The 19,319-nt window shown below is 33.0% G+C and overlaps 1 protein-coding gene across 4 annotated transcripts in view; it reads right to left on the minus strand.

Moving 5' to 3' along the window:
• Positions 1-19,319, minus strand: part of SCLT1 (sodium channel and clathrin linker 1) — a 190,491-nt gene that overhangs the window by 131,957 nt on the left and 39,215 nt on the right. For all 4 annotated transcript variants that reach the window (XR_007125225.1, XM_047718435.1, XM_047718433.1 and 1 more), the window contains 3 exons: positions 11,556-11,691; positions 5,747-5,869; positions 3,577-3,642 (listed from right to left, as the gene is read on the minus strand). Coding sequence is in view for 3 of the 4 variants with exons in the window: in XM_047718435.1 (XP_047574391.1) it covers positions 3,577-3,642; positions 5,747-5,869; positions 11,556-11,691 (325 nt within the window). In the remaining variant the exon portion in view is untranslated. The remainder of the gene's footprint in view (positions 1-3,576; positions 3,643-5,746; positions 5,870-11,555; positions 11,692-19,319) is intronic.

Consider the following 19,319-nt stretch of genomic DNA (forward strand, 5'->3'; position numbering starts at 1 on the left):
TTCACTGTGCTTCTCTCATACTCTACCCAATCGTATTGACTTTGTATTTTTAATACACTATTTTATTTCCCTCCGGAATAAGAATTCCATTCTGCCATCATCTATTCACTTTAAGACAGAAATAACTGTTTCCTTTCTGCACTTTGATAAAACTTTATATGCACTTTTACAATGCACATTGCATTATATTCAAACACTAAATTTAAAGTTCATACTACAATATGAGTCACTTTTTGAAAACTACTTTCTCCTAGAATTCCCAGTGACTGGCATATGATTTAATACATTCTTAGTACTTACACCTTTAAGGAATAAATGAATGAACACCTCCGCTGAAACATAAAAGAAAGCCTGAAGACTGAATCTTTATCTTTATTTTGGGAAATAGACTACTGTAGACCAGAATTTAGTGTTCAATTCACAGATCACAACTTTTTATAATTTTTTATTTGTTATTAACATATAATGTATTATTAGCCCCAGGAGTACAGGTCTGTGAATCTCCAGGTTTACACATTTCACAGCACTCACCATAGCACATACCCTCCCCAATGTCCATAACCAAACCACCCTCTCCCTGACCCCCTCCCCCTGGCAACCCTCAGTTTGTTTTGTGACATTAAGAGTCTCTTATGCACAGACTACAATTTAAGAGACCAACTATCACATGCAAGGAAAAAAAAAAAAAAACAGAATAATGGAGAGACAGGTAAATTATACCATACCAGAAGAGTTGAAAAAAAAAAAAATGGGTGCAAAACGGCACGAATCAGGAAAGACATTAATGGTTACATGCAAACTAAAGAGTTGATTTGAAGAAGTGAGCTTGTTCTGTTACTCCAAAAGAATAAAACCATATATCAATGGGAGGAAATTTAACAAGATTTTAGCTTTCTTCTTCTTCTCTTTTTTTTTAAAGATTTTATTTGAGAGAGAGAGTGCATGAGCGGGGTGGGCTGCATGGTCAGGAGGAGAAGCAGACTCCCTGCTGAACAGAGAGCCTGACACAGGGCTATGTCCCAGGACCCTGAAATCACAGCCTGAGCCAAAAGCGGACGATTAACTGACTGAGCCACCCAGGTGCCCCAGAGTTCAGCTTTCTAATAATCAGAATTGAAAAGCACAGACTCTTTGAGGAAGTGATAAATCTCTTACAAGGGAATAGTTAATGCAGAGTCTAGATGATCATCTAACTCAAAAGCATTTAATAAAAGGATGCCTATATCATTTAAGGAAATAGATGACCTTTAATATCATTTCAAATTCTCCTGTGAAACTATCTCAATGACTTCAGTCCATACTGATTCACAACTCTGAATTCTTCTATGTACGTCTGTAATGTACAGTTAACATTTTATTATATATACTGTCTTGGCACTAAAATAATTAATGCTTGTGTGTGTGGTTTTTTTTTTTATCATTTGGAAGCACCTTAAAAGTAAATAATGTAGAGTATTCAGGAGAAGTATAAATTGGAATTGTGAATTTTAAAAAGCTAGTGTTGGGAGCTAACTTGTTAGCAAGCCTAGCAGAGCTCAACAACTGAATATGGTGTTCTCTGAATATGGTTATTACATAGAAAATTACATACTATATTAATATTAATATATTAATATATTAATATTCTAGAATTTGGAGATTCATCAGGGAAGCATCCCTTTCAGTCATCGATCATGATTATTTCATATGTTGTCCCTGTTTTACCAAGTAGGACAGGAGTTTGTAGATAGAGGCACATTTCTCTTGCAACTAGAAAATCTTTGACAGTGAAAGGAAATTAATATGCAATTAGAAAATATTTTTGAGTAATTTTATAGAGATGAACAAATCTCAAAAAAAGAATATGATTTCAGTAAAGAAAATCTATAGGAAATGTGAACTCCCAAGTCATAATAAACTTGTACTTTCATGTACCATTCACATCAGGGGATTCTACCTTTTCTATGTTACAAATGTGCATTGGTTATGAAGGATATTTACTTCTTGTGTACTCATGGAAAGACTATACATCTATAGGGACCTATTCATTTACTCAGCTTATTCGTGGAATCAGAAAACTTTTTAATGAGTACTTTTCTTCAAGTTTGATTTTGACTCAAACTTGCGCTCCTGTGACTATTCTCTAAATGCTCTTGAGATGCACAAGATCTTTACAATTATTTAACTATGGCCCTTCTCACTTAGCAGTCTTGTTTGATAACCAGTAAGTACATTTAAAAAAATGCTTAAGTTTTAAAATTTCTCTTACCATATACCTTTATTTTAACCACCAGGATAGTCTCTTCTTTGTTCTTTGTAACACAACTATTTCATCCATCTTATTACTTCTTTATCACTTTTATTGTACCCATCACTTCCCATTAGTTTTGGCTAAAATCTATGAATTCTTGTGCTGTGCAAATTTTTAACATATTTTCTATATACTCAAATATTCATTTCCCATGACTTTCATCGGAATGATTTGGGGTTGCTTATAACAAAATAGGGATCCTGTGGTATATGATACCAAAGGACTATATAATCTCTGCAATTCTAAGAGATATACTGAAAGAACTAATAATTGTGATGTGAGGTTAAACTATTAATTTCATATAGAAATATGATTTCTTAATTATAGATATTGGTCATTTTGTTCTGGAGTACTTTAATACTATTTAAAATGTCTACAAAGTATGTTATCAAAAATTTTAAGTGATTAGAAGTAACAAAAGTGAAATAAGGTAAAATTTATTTAATAATTTTTTTAACATGGTTAAGGAGAAAATTTTGAAAAGCAGAAAAAAATTGAATAACTTACTTTTGATGGCACAACTCCACTGTTAAACAGAGACATTTTCATTAAGTACTAACGAGAATTAGCAGAGGTGCTAAGCAAACTGAAGAAAGGAAAGAGAGGAATTACCCGGGATGTCATAATTGTATTACTTAACAATGAGGTAAAATAAAATTCCAAAAAGAAAGGAAAAGAAAAGGAGGGAAAAGAAGAGAAAAAGAAAAGTGAGAGGAGAAAAAAGGTAGTGAGCAGAACAAGGAAGGCTAACTATTACATTTCTTTTAGAAAAAAAGAGAAATTTAGATGTACCAGTTACATCTATTGGTGTAATTGATACATCTAAATTTGAGGTACCAATCATTTGTTAGTTGAACTAACAAATGATTCTTAATGTCCTATTATTTTTAAGAAACTGGTTATTCATTTAACAGTTCCACAGTTCTTATTATATACCTACCAGCATGCTAAATGAAATACTAAGAATAAAGCCTGAGTCCTACTCTTGAGAAGCTCAGAGTCTAGGTTACTCTCAAGAGATCCTATCAAGGACCCTAAGAATAATATTAGATTAGGTGATATCTCAGAAAGATATTAGCTTTAGGTCTCCAGTAAGTATTGTGAACACAGTCATGTTATTGAATGTGAAAGGAAAAGACTGATAAAGAGAAAAGAGTACTGCCTACTTATTTCCATTTCACATATGTGGGCCTTTTTGTTATTGATTTTTATTAGCATAAATAAATATTAAAGTCACAATTTCTAGTTTATATCAACAAGTACACTAAATGGATATTTTCACTTACCATTTCTATGTTCTCATTAGTTACATGAAGCTGCTTGGTCAACTGTTGAAAATTGGTCAATTGATCCTACAGTAGGAAGGGAGAGGTGTACATGAATAACATTCTGTTTAAAGCCCATGTGTAAAATTAACCTAAAATCAGTCTAAAATCATTATGCTTAAGTCTAGATGAACTTAGATGTATTCTGTTATTGTGTGAATTAGCAGTTGAAGAAATAAGATAATTTTTTAAATGACTACATTTTAAATGACTACAAAGTTAAATAAGGTGACAATGTAGAAACAAACATGGCTATTTATGTTTTATGTAAAAGCATTATTTCTAGAAATCACTCTATTAGTAAAAAGACATATTGGAGAGACATTGTACAATACTGAAAGACTACATTCAAACCTACTCAAAAACTACAATATAAACCCTGGCACAGGAATTATTGTCTCATCCCTTCTTAAAAGTCTCATGGCTTGAAAGCCCAAGTTTCCAACTATATGATTATCTGTTATGATGGAAGGGGCTATTAATATTTTGGATGACAGAATTAAAGACTGATAGATAACTAGAGAAATAAGGAATATGAAGTATTATTTGTAAAGGCTTGTACAAAAAAACTTAACTGCATAGCTACAGTACAAGAATAAAAGTAAAAAAAAAAAAAACCACAGGAGTTGATTGACCTAGATGAGGAAACAGCCTCAGAGTAGTTACTTATATTAGAGATAGTTTCTAGATCTCACAGGTAAAAGCCTTTTCTTTTTGATAAAGTGCCGTGTGTGTGTATTTAAAAATAATTTTTTAAATTTGAATATAGTTGACATATAATGTTACATTAGCTTTAAGTGTACAACCAACACAGTGATTCAACTTTTCTATACATTATGCTATGACTTACTACAAGTATAGCTACCATCTGTCACCATACAATGTTATTACAATATCATTGACTATATTCCCTATATTATGCCTCTTATTCCCATGACTTATTCATTTGATATCTAGAAGCCTATATCTCCTACTCACTTCCCTTCAACCATTTTGTCCATTCTCCCTCAAGAGAGTCCCCTCCCTCAGAGGTAAAGGTCTTGCTCATACTACATATGGGCTACTTTCAAATGGGCATATATAGAAAAATCATTTTGTAAACTGCAAAGCATCATATAAGTATTATTACCACTCCTTTAGGTAGAAATTCCCAATTATGATGATAGTAATTGGAACATTCATACACTGGAATTTGGAAAGTCCATAAATGAGAGAAAGGAGTGATAATATATTTAAACATCTGCCTTCTCAAAACCCATAGAAAAGGGATCAAAATTGGAATACCCCATAGTTCTCAATGTTTCCAGCAGAAAAAGAACCAATGGAAGGATCAAGGAGGCACATTTTTCAATGGAATGGATGGTCTTCTGAGATAGTAAGTTTTTGTCAACAGAGGTATAGAGCAAAAGCTGAGATGTCCACTTTGAAAGGATACAAAAATCATTCTAGCTATGGATAGAAAGAGTGCCTTAATAACCATTAAGATTTCTTCCTACTGTATAATTCTATTCTAATTAATTTAAGCTGAATACACTTGACATCTATTTTAGAGGTAACTGAAAGGGTGTTAACATTTTCACTTCACACAGTATTGTCATTATATATGAGCAGGTTTCTTCACTGGCCATAATAGTTCCTGTCATAAGCCAATATATAAGCTCTAGAGGTCCATTTATACAGAATCATCATATAGCCGCTTCTTAAAACTAAATACAGCTTTCACTGATAATCACATTATAAAACCTAATGTATACTAGGCATTGCTTTAACTGTCCAAGAACTTTCTAACCAGCAAAGATTTAACATAAATAACAGAGTAGACATTTGGGCATTCCTAACCAGCAAAGATTTAACATAAATAACACAGTAGACATTTGGGCATTCCTCTTCAAAATGGAGTTTCTCAAGAATGAAGATATACATGAAAACTGATATATAAGAAAACCAAGAAATCCAAGAATACCTCTTTAAAATTTACAGCCTTTTATTATTACAAAAGCAATACATAATGGTAGCAAATCATATAATACAAACGTATATTTAAAAAAATTAAAACATATTCCTACCAATAAGAGACAGCCATTGCCAATTTTTAGTGTAAATTCTTCCAGATCACTCTCTCTGAGATTACCTTTTGTTTTTGACTTTCAACTACATGAATCTGGGCCTCAGTCATATGTTCCTGGTAAAGTGTCTGAAGTCTGTCCAGCTCCCGAGAAACAGTCTGCCAGAGTTCCATAGCCTGAGTTTTTTCCTGTAGCACAAAAAGAATCAAGAATTCATTAAACTGTTATCAGGCTATTGCATAGTACAAATGAATCATATTGTTTTGCAGAATGAATTCTAGTATATAAAGTCACAAAAATAAAAATGGAACTTGTGTAAAGATGGTATAGTTATATGGTTATATTTCTGATGTTATGCACTTGTATTAATAACAATTCAGAGAAGGGGAGCCTCAGTGGCTCAGTTGATTAAGCATCTGTCCTTTGATTTTGGCTCAGGCCATGATCTCAGGGTTGTGAGACAGAGCCCCGCATTGGGCTCTGCATTGAGTGTGGCGCCTGCCTAAGACTTTCTCTCACCCTCTGCCCTTTCTCCTCCTCACCCTCTCTTAAAAAAAAAAAAAACTAAAAAAAAACCCAAATAAACAAAAATGTTTCAGAGAATAAACCTAAAGATGAAATTCCTTATGCTGAAATTTTTTCATTCAGATCTTATCCCTAAAATTTAACTCTTAAATCAGAGATATGGATTTAAAGCACTATTTTTGTCCTATAAGAAGATGTAAGCCTTAAAAATTACTAAAGAAAACTGCCCCAATAAAGTACTAGATTTTTTTCAGATCGTAAAAGTAATAAATGTTGTAGAAAGTTGGTAAAATATAGCAAACCAGAAAACAAGAATTACCTGTAATTTTACCACCTGATAATAAATATTGCTAGTGTCTGGGTATAACCATCTTTATAAATTTTGGATGTATTCATGTTTTTAAATGTGATTTTGGAACAAAAGTTTGTATTTCTGTTCTTTTAACAAAATTGGGAATCAGACAATATACTGTTTGTACTGTACTATTTTCACTTGGCATTTTATAATTACAGTTTTCTCGAGTCATTAACTATTCTTTCAATATAGCAAGTCTCAAAGTGTGATATAGGGACCCCTGAAGTCAAAATTGTGTTCATTTTAATATGAAGACATTATTCGCCTTTTTCACTCTCATTGTCTCAGGAGTGTACACTGAAGTTTTCCAAAGTTTATATGATGTGATGTCCTCTCTCTGATGGGTAGTGGAATGTGTTCTTCTGCTCCCATTTGTTTTTTAAAATGTCTCTGTTTTAATCTATAATATGATATTGATAGATATGTAAACCACAAAAAAAGAGTTCTTCGAGGTCCACAATAATTTTTAAGCATCCTGGAGGAGGGTCCTGAAACCAAAAAGGGTAAGAAATGCTAAGCTAGTAGGCACATAGCATTATTCTCTTTTTATTGTCTAAAAAGAAAAGTAGAACAAGTTCTGGCCATTTGCTGAGGGCTCCTCAGGAAGTTGTTGACTGAATCAGGAAGAAAACTTTACCTCTTTGTTTCTAAAGCCCAAACTTTTAAAGATTTATTTATTTATTTATTTATTTGAAAAAGAGAGAGAGAGAGAGATACGGAGAGGGCAGAGGGAGGGAAAATCTTAAGCAGACACCACACTCAGTGCAGAACCCGATGGAGGCCTCACCACTGGGCTCAATCCCATCACCCTGAGACCATGACCTAAGCCAAAACCAAGAGTTAGATGCCCAACTGTGCCACCCGGTGCCCCCAAAGCCCAAACTTTTAAATCCCAGGTCAGAACTAATCCACCCTGTTTTAGTAAGAATGTAACAAGGTATAGGGAAAAGATAAGCATTCTAAGAAGATAAAGAGTATACATTTAAAAAAAAATAGAGGTTCATATGTTTTAAGGAGACTATTACTGAAGTATAACATGCATTCAGAAAACACACATGAAAATCATGAATTTCACAAAGTGGTTGAACCTATGTAACCAGCACACAGTTCAAGAAAGAGAATGTTATTACTAGCACCTAGAAGCCTGATAGCCCTTTCTTCAAGACACTACTATTCCCTCAAAGTAACTACTATCCTTATATCATCGATTAGCTTTTCCTAAAACTTACATAGTTTTAAAATTTGTAGACAAACAGAATCTGGAGCCATAAGACTTGAATTCAATCCCTGATTTCTGGCTGAATGATCCTGGACAATTCATTTCAATTCCTTAAGAACATTTTCTTCTCAGTAGAATGGTCAGAAAGACACATCATAACCTCAAAGTTTGCAGTTTTACAAACCTGCCTGATGGTAAGAATTATCTGGACAAATAGAAAACCAAGATTCTCTAAAGCAGTGGTTCTCATAGGACTAAACCATCAGCATTACCTCAGAAACTGTTAGAAACACAAACTATTGAGCCTAGACTTCTTGAATCAGAAACTTGGGAAAGGGGAATAATAATCTCTATTTCAAAAAGCTCTTGGGAGATTACAATGCACAAAAAAATTAAGAACCAATGTACTAATATGAATTTTTTAAATGGTATAACCCATTATTTGAAAAATCACAATGTAAGTGATTCCATATTATTAGATTTTTAAACTATTTCTAATTTTCATTATCATATATAACAGTATAACACATTTATTCATCAATTTTCACATACAGTTTCTTAGGATATATTCCTACAATCTATGTGATATCCTAATCTAATTAATTGGTCAAGGGATATAAACACTTCTAAGGCTCTTACTGCCAATCTGCCCTCCAGAGAGATTTTTACAAATCACACAATCAGAACAAAATACTCCAAACTAAATATATTAAATTAGGTACTTAATATTTTAATAATGTTATCAGCTCCCGAGGCAATTATACTTGCTTTACCCAACAACTTTTGAACTCAATTTTAATTATCTTCCTCTTTCACAATGATGATGATAAAAATAATAGGTAAATTTATTAATTTACATGTGTGTTAGGTATTACATTAAGTGCTTTATGGGAATTTCTGAATTACCATAAGAACTCTGTAAGATAAGAATTATTATAATCTCTCTATATAAATGAAAGTAAGGTACAAAAGACATTTCCAACATTACAGATTTAGAAAACAGAATAGAGAACAAACTCAAGAAGTCTGGTGAGAGGTTTTTTTGAAACAAAAGCCTGTTTTCCATGAAAGCAAGGATCAACACTCTCTACTGTATCCTCAACGATTTGCCTATCAGTGCCTGATATTTAATAGACATCTAATTAATACTTGTGAAATAAATGAAGATATCTGAACAGTCAAGTTCTTCATGCTTATTACTTTGATAAAACTTAAAAATTATTCTATATTTTACTATAAATTGTATTTAACTTAGTTTTCGTCTCTTCAGCTTGGATTCAGCTAGACTTCATGTATAACACAAAGGTCTTTCAATTTGGTGATACCAAAACAGTTTTATATGTTTTATCCCACATTAAAAACAAAATACTTAGACATATATGAACCATAAGCAGAATATTTGACATCACTGTTTTGATACTATTGCATTATTAACATTTTCTATTATTTATACTTCATAAGATTGCTTAAACTCTCATTCAGTTGAAATTTTATATTTATATAAAAAGTACATTATAGATTTTGTGGGAAATTTGTTTAAAACCAATCAGCTTTTTCCTTTTTGACTGCTCAGTTGGACCTCATCAAATCTTCTGTGGAGTGACTGATCCAAAATGTAGCAAAAAAAATAGGACCATCTTCAGAGAAAAAAATGTGAGGTGGAGCAAAACGTAGAAGGAGAAAGGCAAAGAGAGGATAAGGCAGGAAGAGGAAAAGATAAGGAATGAAAGAACAAGTTTGGTTTAATAAGGAAAAAAGAATAAGTAATTTTGAAGTTTTAATAAAATTTCACATTGGAAATTATAGCAACAAAAGTACTGCAGAGAGATCTTTTTGAGACAGGGTTCTGTTTTTGTTTTGTCTTTTGAAACTACAAATCTTATCTAGTTTTCATCCCACTTCCTCTTTAAAAAAATTATTTTTTCAGTTTTATTGAGGTATGATTGACAAATAATCATTGTACAGAGCACCTCGGTGGCTCAGTCATTTAGTGTCTGCCTTCAGCTCAGGTCATGATCCCAGGGTCCTGGGATGGAGCCCTGCAGCAGGGAGCCTGCTTCTCCCTCTCCCACTCCCCTTGTATTCCCTCTCTTCCTATCTCTCTCTCTGTCAAATAAATAAATAAAGTTGAAAAAAAAAACCCATAATCATTGTATATATTTAAGGTATATAACAGAGGGTTGTTTTACATATGGTCTATCATAATCTTTTTCTAGAGTATCAAGAATTGCATATTGTGCACTAATTTTGATAGCCTATTAGAAAGCCTTCACACGGCTTAATTAATTTCCATTTACTTCTATATAAACATTCACAAATCCTTTCTGATATTATTATTTTGAACAGAGTTCAAACTAGAGCTTGAAAGTTGGAAAAGTTTGGAAGAGCATACTTTCTCATTATTTTTTTCCTCTATTACTTTTTCAAATCCCTTCCTTTACACATGAAAAAAAAATCAGTATTAATACATGCTCCTTTAAAAAATAAATAAATACATGCTCTTTTATTATGGTAAATACAGACTGTTTAAATCCAGTTTAATTTAATCAGTTAAATATCACTTTCGTAAGTATCAGAATTCTAAAACTAAATTTGTAGGGCACAAAAAATGATTTTCCAAAGATAACTATAAAATCAAAATTGCAATGAAGAATTTGTAATCTCCATTTATAAATAAAGAAACTGAGACACACAGCTAGAAAGCAGAACAGAGATTCAAATCCATACAAGATATGAGATGCCTAGGATATAAAACTGTAAATTAAAAGAAAATTCCTGGAGCTCTTGGGTGGCTCAGTCAGTTAAGCGGCTGCCTTTGCCTCAGGTTATGATCCCAAGGTCTTGGGCTGAGCCCATGTCAGGCTCTCTGCTCAGCGGAGAGGCTGCTTCTCCCTCTCCCTCTGCTTGCCGCTGTGACTAGTTGTGCTATTTCTCTGTCAAGTAAAAAAATGAAATTTTTAAAAAAAGATAAAAAAATAAAATAAAATTCCCTTATGTATGATTATACATTTTCAGTGTTGAAAACAAGGTATATATAACATAGCTTCCCAAATAATTCAATTACTACAAGGGAGGAAAAAAGGAGAAGTAATTAGAAGAAGTACAATTTTTGAGAAATATAATTCTAGAATCCTTGAAAATTGAGGAAAACACCGTATCAGAAGAAAACACAGAAAACTGAAAATGTAAATTTGGCTGAGTGGATAATTTTTTTTTCCTTAAAAATTTTTTAGGGCATTAAAATATATATTTTAAAAGATTTATTTATTTATTTTAGAGAAAGAGAGTGCATGCATGCATGCATGTGCGCCAGTTGAGGGAGGGGCAGGAGAAGGAGAGAGAGAATCTCAAGCAGACTCTCCTTAACATGGAGCCAGATGCAGTGTTCAATGTCACGACCCTGAGATCATTACCTGAGCCAAAATCAAGTCAGATGCCCAACCCACTGAGCCACCCAGGCACTCCTGGCATTAAGATATTTTTTATAAGACATAAAAAGCATCTGAAAAAAAAAATTAAAATAAAAAATTAATTAAAAAAAAGACATAAAAAGCATGTCAAAAGATTTATGATTCAATTAAAATAAACATTTGGTAGCTATATTTTTAACAACCAGAGAGGGTATATATTACAAGTTTTGTTAGCTGTTAACTATTCTTATAAATTGTAGAAAATCAGTAAGTACTAATTTTGCTATTCTGTTATCATTCATAAATAATGATTAACACAGATTCTGTTTATTCAGAATATAGTTTAAAAAATTTACATCACTCACTTGATTGGCTAGTTGTAATTGTTCTCTTAAATTCTTGACTGTTTCATCATCTGTATACATATCATTTCCCGTATCTATGCCAAAGGGAAGGGTCTCCAACTGCTTTTCAACAGCATCTTTTAATTCGCTGTGCAACCTTCAGAAAAGAGTTAACACAGTAATAATGTAATTTCATTTTACCAACAGTTATCACTATTTGAAGGTAAACTAAATAAACATTTGGACACAAAAAACAGTCTTTAAAATAATTTATTTAAAATAATTCTTTACACAAAAATAATTTTTAAGTAGACTTCAAAAATTAAATTGTTAATCCCCATTAAATACTGAGCTATGAAAATAAAAATATGACAATTTCAAATGCATTAAATTTGTCATAATTAATTCAAGCATAATTCTGTTTGTCCTAAGGAGATTTTAGTTATTCAAGAAGGTAAAATTCAGATATTATATCTTATTAATTTATGAAACGAGCCATTCAGAAAAAAAAAATGGAACTGTAACCATGGTTTCATGTAGTCAATTAAAAGCAAATGGGATATAAAATACTGTTGAATTATTTATTGTCTTCATTGTGTTTCACAAAACTCAGGCAACATCTTACTTAATCCCGTTAATAAACAGAGTAGAATAAAGTTGTTGCTAGTTATGCAATCAAGATGATTAGAGGCTTTACATTTCAGCATATTTTACATAAGCTTGACTACAACTCTGAAAACCTTAAATTCAATATTAATCAACATTAAATTACAAATATTTTGTATTTTAAAATAGCTAGCAAAAGAAAGCTATAGAAGTACACATTAAAAGACTGATTGTTTTACTTTAAAATAATACAAACCTAAAAGGAAAAATATATTTATAGTATCAGAAAAACTTAAAAACCTTTAATGCATAAATTATAAGCAGAAAATGTTATTTATAATAAACACATCTCAAGGTAGTTTCCCAAAGAAACTGCATCCATCCATTTAAAATAAAGAGAATTACCTGCTGATATTAAAAATCTCCTTGAAACTAGAAAACTTCAATCTTAATTTTTAGAATATATTTATTGAAAGCAAAGTTCATCAAACACATGAAACTCACAGAATAATTAACTTTAGAAACAACAAAAAATTAATTACTCCCTAAGGAAAGGGCAGAGGTTGCTGATTATTCCCTAGTTAAAAATTTTATCAACAACACATTCATATTTTAAAATATTTCTATTATTTCTTTGGTTTTTATTTTAGTTTTTAATTTAATTTCTCTTAAGATTTTATTTATTTATTTGACAGAGAGAAAGACAATGAGAGAGAGAACACAAGCAGGGGGAGTGGGAGAGGGAGAGCACACTTCCTGCTGAGCAGTGAGCCCAGGACCCTGGGATCACGACCTAAGCTGAAGGCAGACACTTAAAGACTGAGCCACCCAGGCACCCCTAAGTTTTTAATTTTAATTTCAATATAGTTAACATATAGTGTTACATTAATTTCAGGCATACAATACAGCAATTCAATAATTCTATACATTACTCAGTGCTCATCACAAGTGCATTCCTTTATCCCCATCACTTATTTCACCCATCCCTCCCCTCCCTCCCTCCCTCCCTCCTGGTAAGCATCAGTTTGTTCTCTACATCTAAGGCCATGTTTCTTGGTTTGTCTCTTTTCTACCCCCGCTTTATTCACTTGTTTTGTATCTTAAATTCCACACGAGTGAAATTGTATGGTATTTGTCTTTCTTTGACTGACTTATTTCACTTAACATTATACTCTAACTCGATCCATGTCATCGTAAATGGCAAGATTTCATTCTTTTTTAATGGGTGAATAATACTCCACTGCAGGTGTATACACACACACACCCACAACTTCTTTATCCATTCATCATGGACACTTGGGCTGCTTCCTTAATTTGGTTACTGTAAATAATGCTGCAATAAACATAGGGTTGCATATATCTTTTCAAATCAGTGTTTCTGTATTCTGTGGGTAAATATCCAGTAGTACAATTACTGGATTGTAGTGTAGTTTAATTTTTACCTTTTTGAGGACCTTCCATACTGTTTTCTACAGTGAGTACACAAGTTTGGATTCCAAACCAACAGTGCACAAGTGTTCTTTTTTCTCCACATCCTTGCCAACACTTGCTGTCTCTTGTGTTTCTGATTTTAGCTATTCTGACAGGTGTAAGGTAGTATCTGTGGTTTTGATTTGATTTCCCTGATGAGGAATGCTGTTCAGCCTCTTTTCAGATGTTGGGCACCAATGTTTTCTTTGGAGAAATATATGTTCATGTCTTCTGCCCATTTTTAAATTGGATTATTTGGTTTCTTGGTGTTATCTAAGTTCTTTATATATTTTGAATACTGTTTAGCAGATATGTCATTTAAAAATATCTTCTTCCAATCTGTAAGCTGCTTTTTAGTTTTGTTGTTTCCTTTGTTGTGCGTAAGCTATTTATTTTGATGAGTTCTAGTATTTTAATTTTGTTTTTGTTTTGTTGTCTCAGAAGACCTATCTAAAAAATTGTTGCTATAGCTAATGTCAGTGACATTTCTGCCTATGCTCTCTTCCAGGATTTTTATGGTTTCAGGCCTCACATTTAAGTCTTTCATCCATTTTTGATTTATTATTGTGTCTGGTGTAAGAAAATGGTCCAGTTTCATTCTTTGGTGTGTAGTTGTCCAGTTTTCCCACATCAGTTGTTGAAGAGATTGTCTTTTTCCCATTGCATATACTTCCTTTTTTTGTCGAAGATTAACTGAACATAAAATTATGGGTTTAAATATTTCTGGTATCTTAAAAAATACTTCATAATATAAAATATAGTAAGAGTTTTAAAAAAGACATCCCAAGTCCCAGAGAAAAAACATTGTAATGGTGTGATATATTTTCTAGCAGAATTTTTGCTCTCCATTAAAAATAGACAATTATACCATATTGCTAATATTTTATAACCTGGCTTTTAAACTTTATTATTGAAACATATGCATTCTTCCAGATTATAAAATATTTCCCTATAAATACTTTAATGATGGCATAATATTCCATCATTTCCATTATACAGGTATTTTCATCATAAGTCAACTCAGGTAAACCTCCTAGAGTAATTTTGAATGAAAGAAAAACAGTAAAGTTAATATTCACTTACACTAAAAACATTATAAACATTGAGAATTAAAATGTTTTCTTTGTAAAAAAAAAAAAAACAAAACCTATCCCTTATAATCAACAGTACAGTTATAAACCAGTAAGACAGCTATTAGCATTTTTATAAAAATTTTTAAAGGTCACAGAAAAATCATAATTTTCTTCCATTGATTATTAAGATCACTTTCCACAGTTTCACTTTGCATGGTCATTTTTAAAGTCCCGCACTATCATACATAGCAAGGACTGCCTATGTATAGCTTATTTTTGTTTTAGTATATTTAGTACTTAGGGCTGGGGGTCCAATCTTGGGAGTTTTCAACATCTGCTGGCTCTTACCCAATGTGCCCAGATTCCCTAGGTATTTTATAATTCCTTAGGTGTTTACTGTTAGTTTACTGTTCTTTTTCTAACCTCTTTTGCAAATTCTTAGAGATCACTGATTTTAAGACTTTCTTTTCTAATATATACAGTTAAGACTTTGGATTTTCCTCTAAGAATGGCCTTGGCTGCAACCTATAAGTTTTATCGCTTTATTTTCATTATCGACCAGTTAAAAGCATGCTCTAATTTTTCATTGTCAATCCTTTGACCTATACGTAATATTCAGCAGTTGCTTAACTAAAGAACAGTTAGGGATTTTCTAGTTATCTTTTAAAAATTTGATTTCTAGTATAACTTTCACTGTCATCAAAGAACATAAGCAGAGTAATTCTGATACTTTAAAAATCCCTGAGTTACTTTTTCAAACTGGTTAATTGTGGAAATGTTATATGTGTACTTTCAATGAATATGTATTCTGAAGGTGTTGGGTATTAGTATTCAATATATGTCCCTTACAGATTTGTTAACTTCATTGTTCAAATATCACATACCCTTTTTTTGTTGTTGTTTTTTGCTTGTTTTTTCAATTACTGAGAGCGATCTGTTTGTGTTTCCTACTATCACAGTTTTTCTCTGGGGCTTGGGGTGCCTTTTTATTTTAATTTTAAAAAATTTTTATTTATTTATTTGACAGAGAAAGAGGGAGAGAACACAAACAGGAGGAGCAGCAGGCAGAGGGAGAGAGAGTAGCAGGCTCCCTGCTGAGCAAGGAACAGGACCCTGGGATCCTAACCTGAACCGAAGGCAAAGAAACTGCATCCATCCATTTAAAATAAAGTTGCTTAACCAACTGAGCCATCCAGGGATGGCTCAGGCATCCAGGAACCCCTGGGGTGCCTTTTTTAAAATTCTTGTTATAGGGACGCCTGGGTGGCTCAGTCAGTTAAGCTTTTGGCTCAGGTCATGATCCCAGGGTGCTGGGATCAAGTACCACACTGGGCTCCTTGCTCGGCAGGAACTCTGCTTCTCCTTCTGCCTGCTTCTCCCTCTGCTTGTGCTTTCTCTCTCTCTGACAAATAAATCTTTTAAAAAAAATCTTGTTATATTTATATTTTGGTCGTTTTTCTCTTACTAAACATTTTCTGTAAGGAAAAGTAAATATTTAAAAAATAGTAAAGCATATTTAAAAATAACCTTTTGTGGGGCACCTGGGTGGCTTGGTTTGTTAATCGACTGCCTTTGGCTCAGGTCTTGATCCTGGGGTCCCAGGATCGAGTCCCACATCCGGCTCCCTGCTCAATGGGGAGTCTGCTTCTCCCTCTGACCCTACCCACTCTCGTGCACTCTTTCCCTCTCTCAAATAAATAAAAACTAAATAAAAATAACCTTTTGTTATTGACATTTTTAAGTGCTTTAAAAAAATTTAATTGGTCTGTCTTGCCACTCAGTGCTATAATTGAATTTTTTGATTCTAGAAGAACAGAAAAATTGAAAATTTTCCATCTGAGCCTTTGTTACTGAGTGCTTACAAATTTAAAACTATCATATCTTTTGGGAAAATTGAATCTTTTATCATCATGAAATATCTCTTTTTACATCTAATAATCTGTTCTTCATTAAAGTCTACTGGGTCCAATATTATCAGATTTCATTTGGTTAGTACTTGCATGCTGTATCTATTTTCCATCCTTTCATCTGCATCCATTCTATTTTACATTTTAGGAATCTCTCTGATAAGTATATACCATAATTGGTTTCTTTTTTTAATCTCCTCTGATACATCACTTTTTTTTTTATTATGTTCAGTTAGTCACTGTAGAATACATAATTAGTTTTTGATGTAGTGTTCAACAATTTATCAGTTAAGTGTAACAACAAGTGCTCATCACAGCACGTGCCCTCCTCAATACCTATCACCTTATTAACCCCTCTCCTGTCCCCTTTCCCTTCTGAAACCCACAGATTGTTTCTCAGAACCCATCTTCTCTCATGGTTCATCTCCCTCTCTAAATTATCCCCCTTTGGATTTCCCTCCCTTTCCCTATGGTCCTCCATGCTATTGGTTATGCTGAAGCCATATGATAATTGTCTTTCTCTGCTTGACTTACTTCCTTAACATAATCCCTTCCAGTTCCATCCATAGATGCAAATGGTGGGTATTCATTGTTTTTGATGGCTGAATAATACTTCATTGTATATAAGTACTACATCTTCTTTATCCATTTATCTGTTGAAAGGCATCTCGGCTTCTTCCACAGTTTGGCTATTGTGGACATTGCTGCTATGAACATTAAGGTGCATGTGCCCCTTCTTTTCACTATATCTCTATCTTTGGGATAAATAGCCAGTAGTGCAATTGCTGGGTCATAAGGTAGCTCTATTCTTAACATCTTGAGGATCCTCCATACTGGTTTCTAGAGTAGCTGTACCAACTGCATTCCCACCAACAGTATAAGAGGGTTCCCCTTTCTCCACACCCTCATCAACGTTTGTTGTTGCCTGTTTTGTTGATTTTTACCATTCTGTTGTTAGGTGGTATCTCATTGTGGTTTTGATTTGTAATTTCCTGATGGCTAGTGATGTTGAGCATTTTTTCATGTCTGTTAGCCGTTTGTATGTGTTTTTGAGAAGTGTCTGTTCATGTCTTCTTCCCACTTTCTAACTAGGTTATTAGTTTTTTGAGTGTTGAGTGTGAGAAGTTCTTCACAGATCTTGGATATTAGTCCTTTATCTGTAATGTTATTGCAAATATCTTCCTCTATTCCCTGGGCTGCCTCTTAGTTTTACTGATGGTTTCTTTGGTGTGTGGAAGCTTTTTATCTTGATGAGGTCTCAAAAGTTCATTTTTGCTTTTGTTTCACTTGCCTTTGGAGATGTGTCTTGAAAGAAGTTATGGTGGCTGATTTCCAAGAGGTAACTGCCAATGTTCTCCTCTAGGAATTTGATGCATTCCTGTCTAACACTGAGGTCTTTCATCCATTTTGAGTATATCTTTGTGTATGGTATAAGGGAATGATCCAGTTTCATTCTTCTATATGTAGCTGATATACCTCTTCTATTTGTAGCATGTAATACATTGAAATTTAATTACGGATATATTTGGATTTATATATACTACCTTAGTATTCTATGTCTGCCTATTATGATTTTCTCTACTTATGTGCTTTCTTTTGATTTTTTTTTTTTAAATGTGTTCATTTTAGGTGACTCTTTTTAAAAAAATAAGAACTTTTGAGTAGTTTTAAGTTCACAGCAAAAGTGAGCAGAAAATAGAGATTCCCCATTATAACCTTTGGCCCCTCCAGCATGACCTCCCCCACCAGAGTAGTACATTTTGTTGTAACCGATAAACCTACATTGACACAATTACCCAAAGTCTATAGTTTACATTAAGATTCACTCTTAGTGTTGTACATCCTATAATGACATGTATCCATTACTAGTGTCTTACAGAATAATTTCACTGTCCTAAAAATCCTATGTGCTCTGCCTTTTCATTCACTCTACTCCCACTCCCTCCCCCAACCCCTTGCAACCACTGATCATTTTATTGTCTCCACAGGTTTTTGTTTTTGTTTTTGTTTTAAGATTCTTTATTTGAGAGAGTGTGTGCAAGCAGACTTTGGGGTTTGATCTCACAATCCTGAGATCATGATCTGAGCAGAAATCAAAAGTTGGACGCCCAACCAACTGCACCACCCAGGTGCTCCTTTTCTCCATTGTTTTGCCTTTTTCAGAATGGCACACAGTTTGGAATCATACAATCTGTAACCTTCTCAGATTGGCTTCTTTCACTAAGTATTATCTATTTAGGGCTCCTTCATATCTTCTCCTGGCTTGATAGTTCATTTCTTTTTTATTGCGGAATAATATTCCATAGTTTGAATGTACCACAGTTTATCTATCTGTTCACCTATTGAAGGACATCTTGGTTGTTTCCAAGTTTTGGCAATTGTGAATAAAGCTGCCATAAACATTCATTTGCAGGTTTTTGTGTAGACCTAAGTTTTCAACTGCTTTAGGTAAATATCAAAGAGTATGATTGCTGGACTGTTATGATAAGAATAAGTTTCATTTTTTAAGAGACCACCAAACTGTCTTCCTGGGTGACTGTACATTTTACTTTCCCACCAGCAATGAGTGAGAGTTCCTGTTGTTCTATATGTTTTTATTATTCTATTTTTCTACTCTATTAGCCTGGTAGTTATAGGATTCTTTACTTTCAGTGTCTATCCTAGAGATTATAACATGCTTATAGAATTAGCAAAACTAAATTAGTATTCTATTTTTTTTTTTTGAGTAA

The sequence above is a fragment of the Lutra lutra genome, chromosome 2, assembly GCF_902655055.1.
Source record: "Lutra lutra chromosome 2, mLutLut1.2, whole genome shotgun sequence".
Lineage (NCBI taxonomy): Eukaryota > Metazoa > Chordata > Mammalia > Carnivora > Mustelidae > Lutra > Lutra lutra.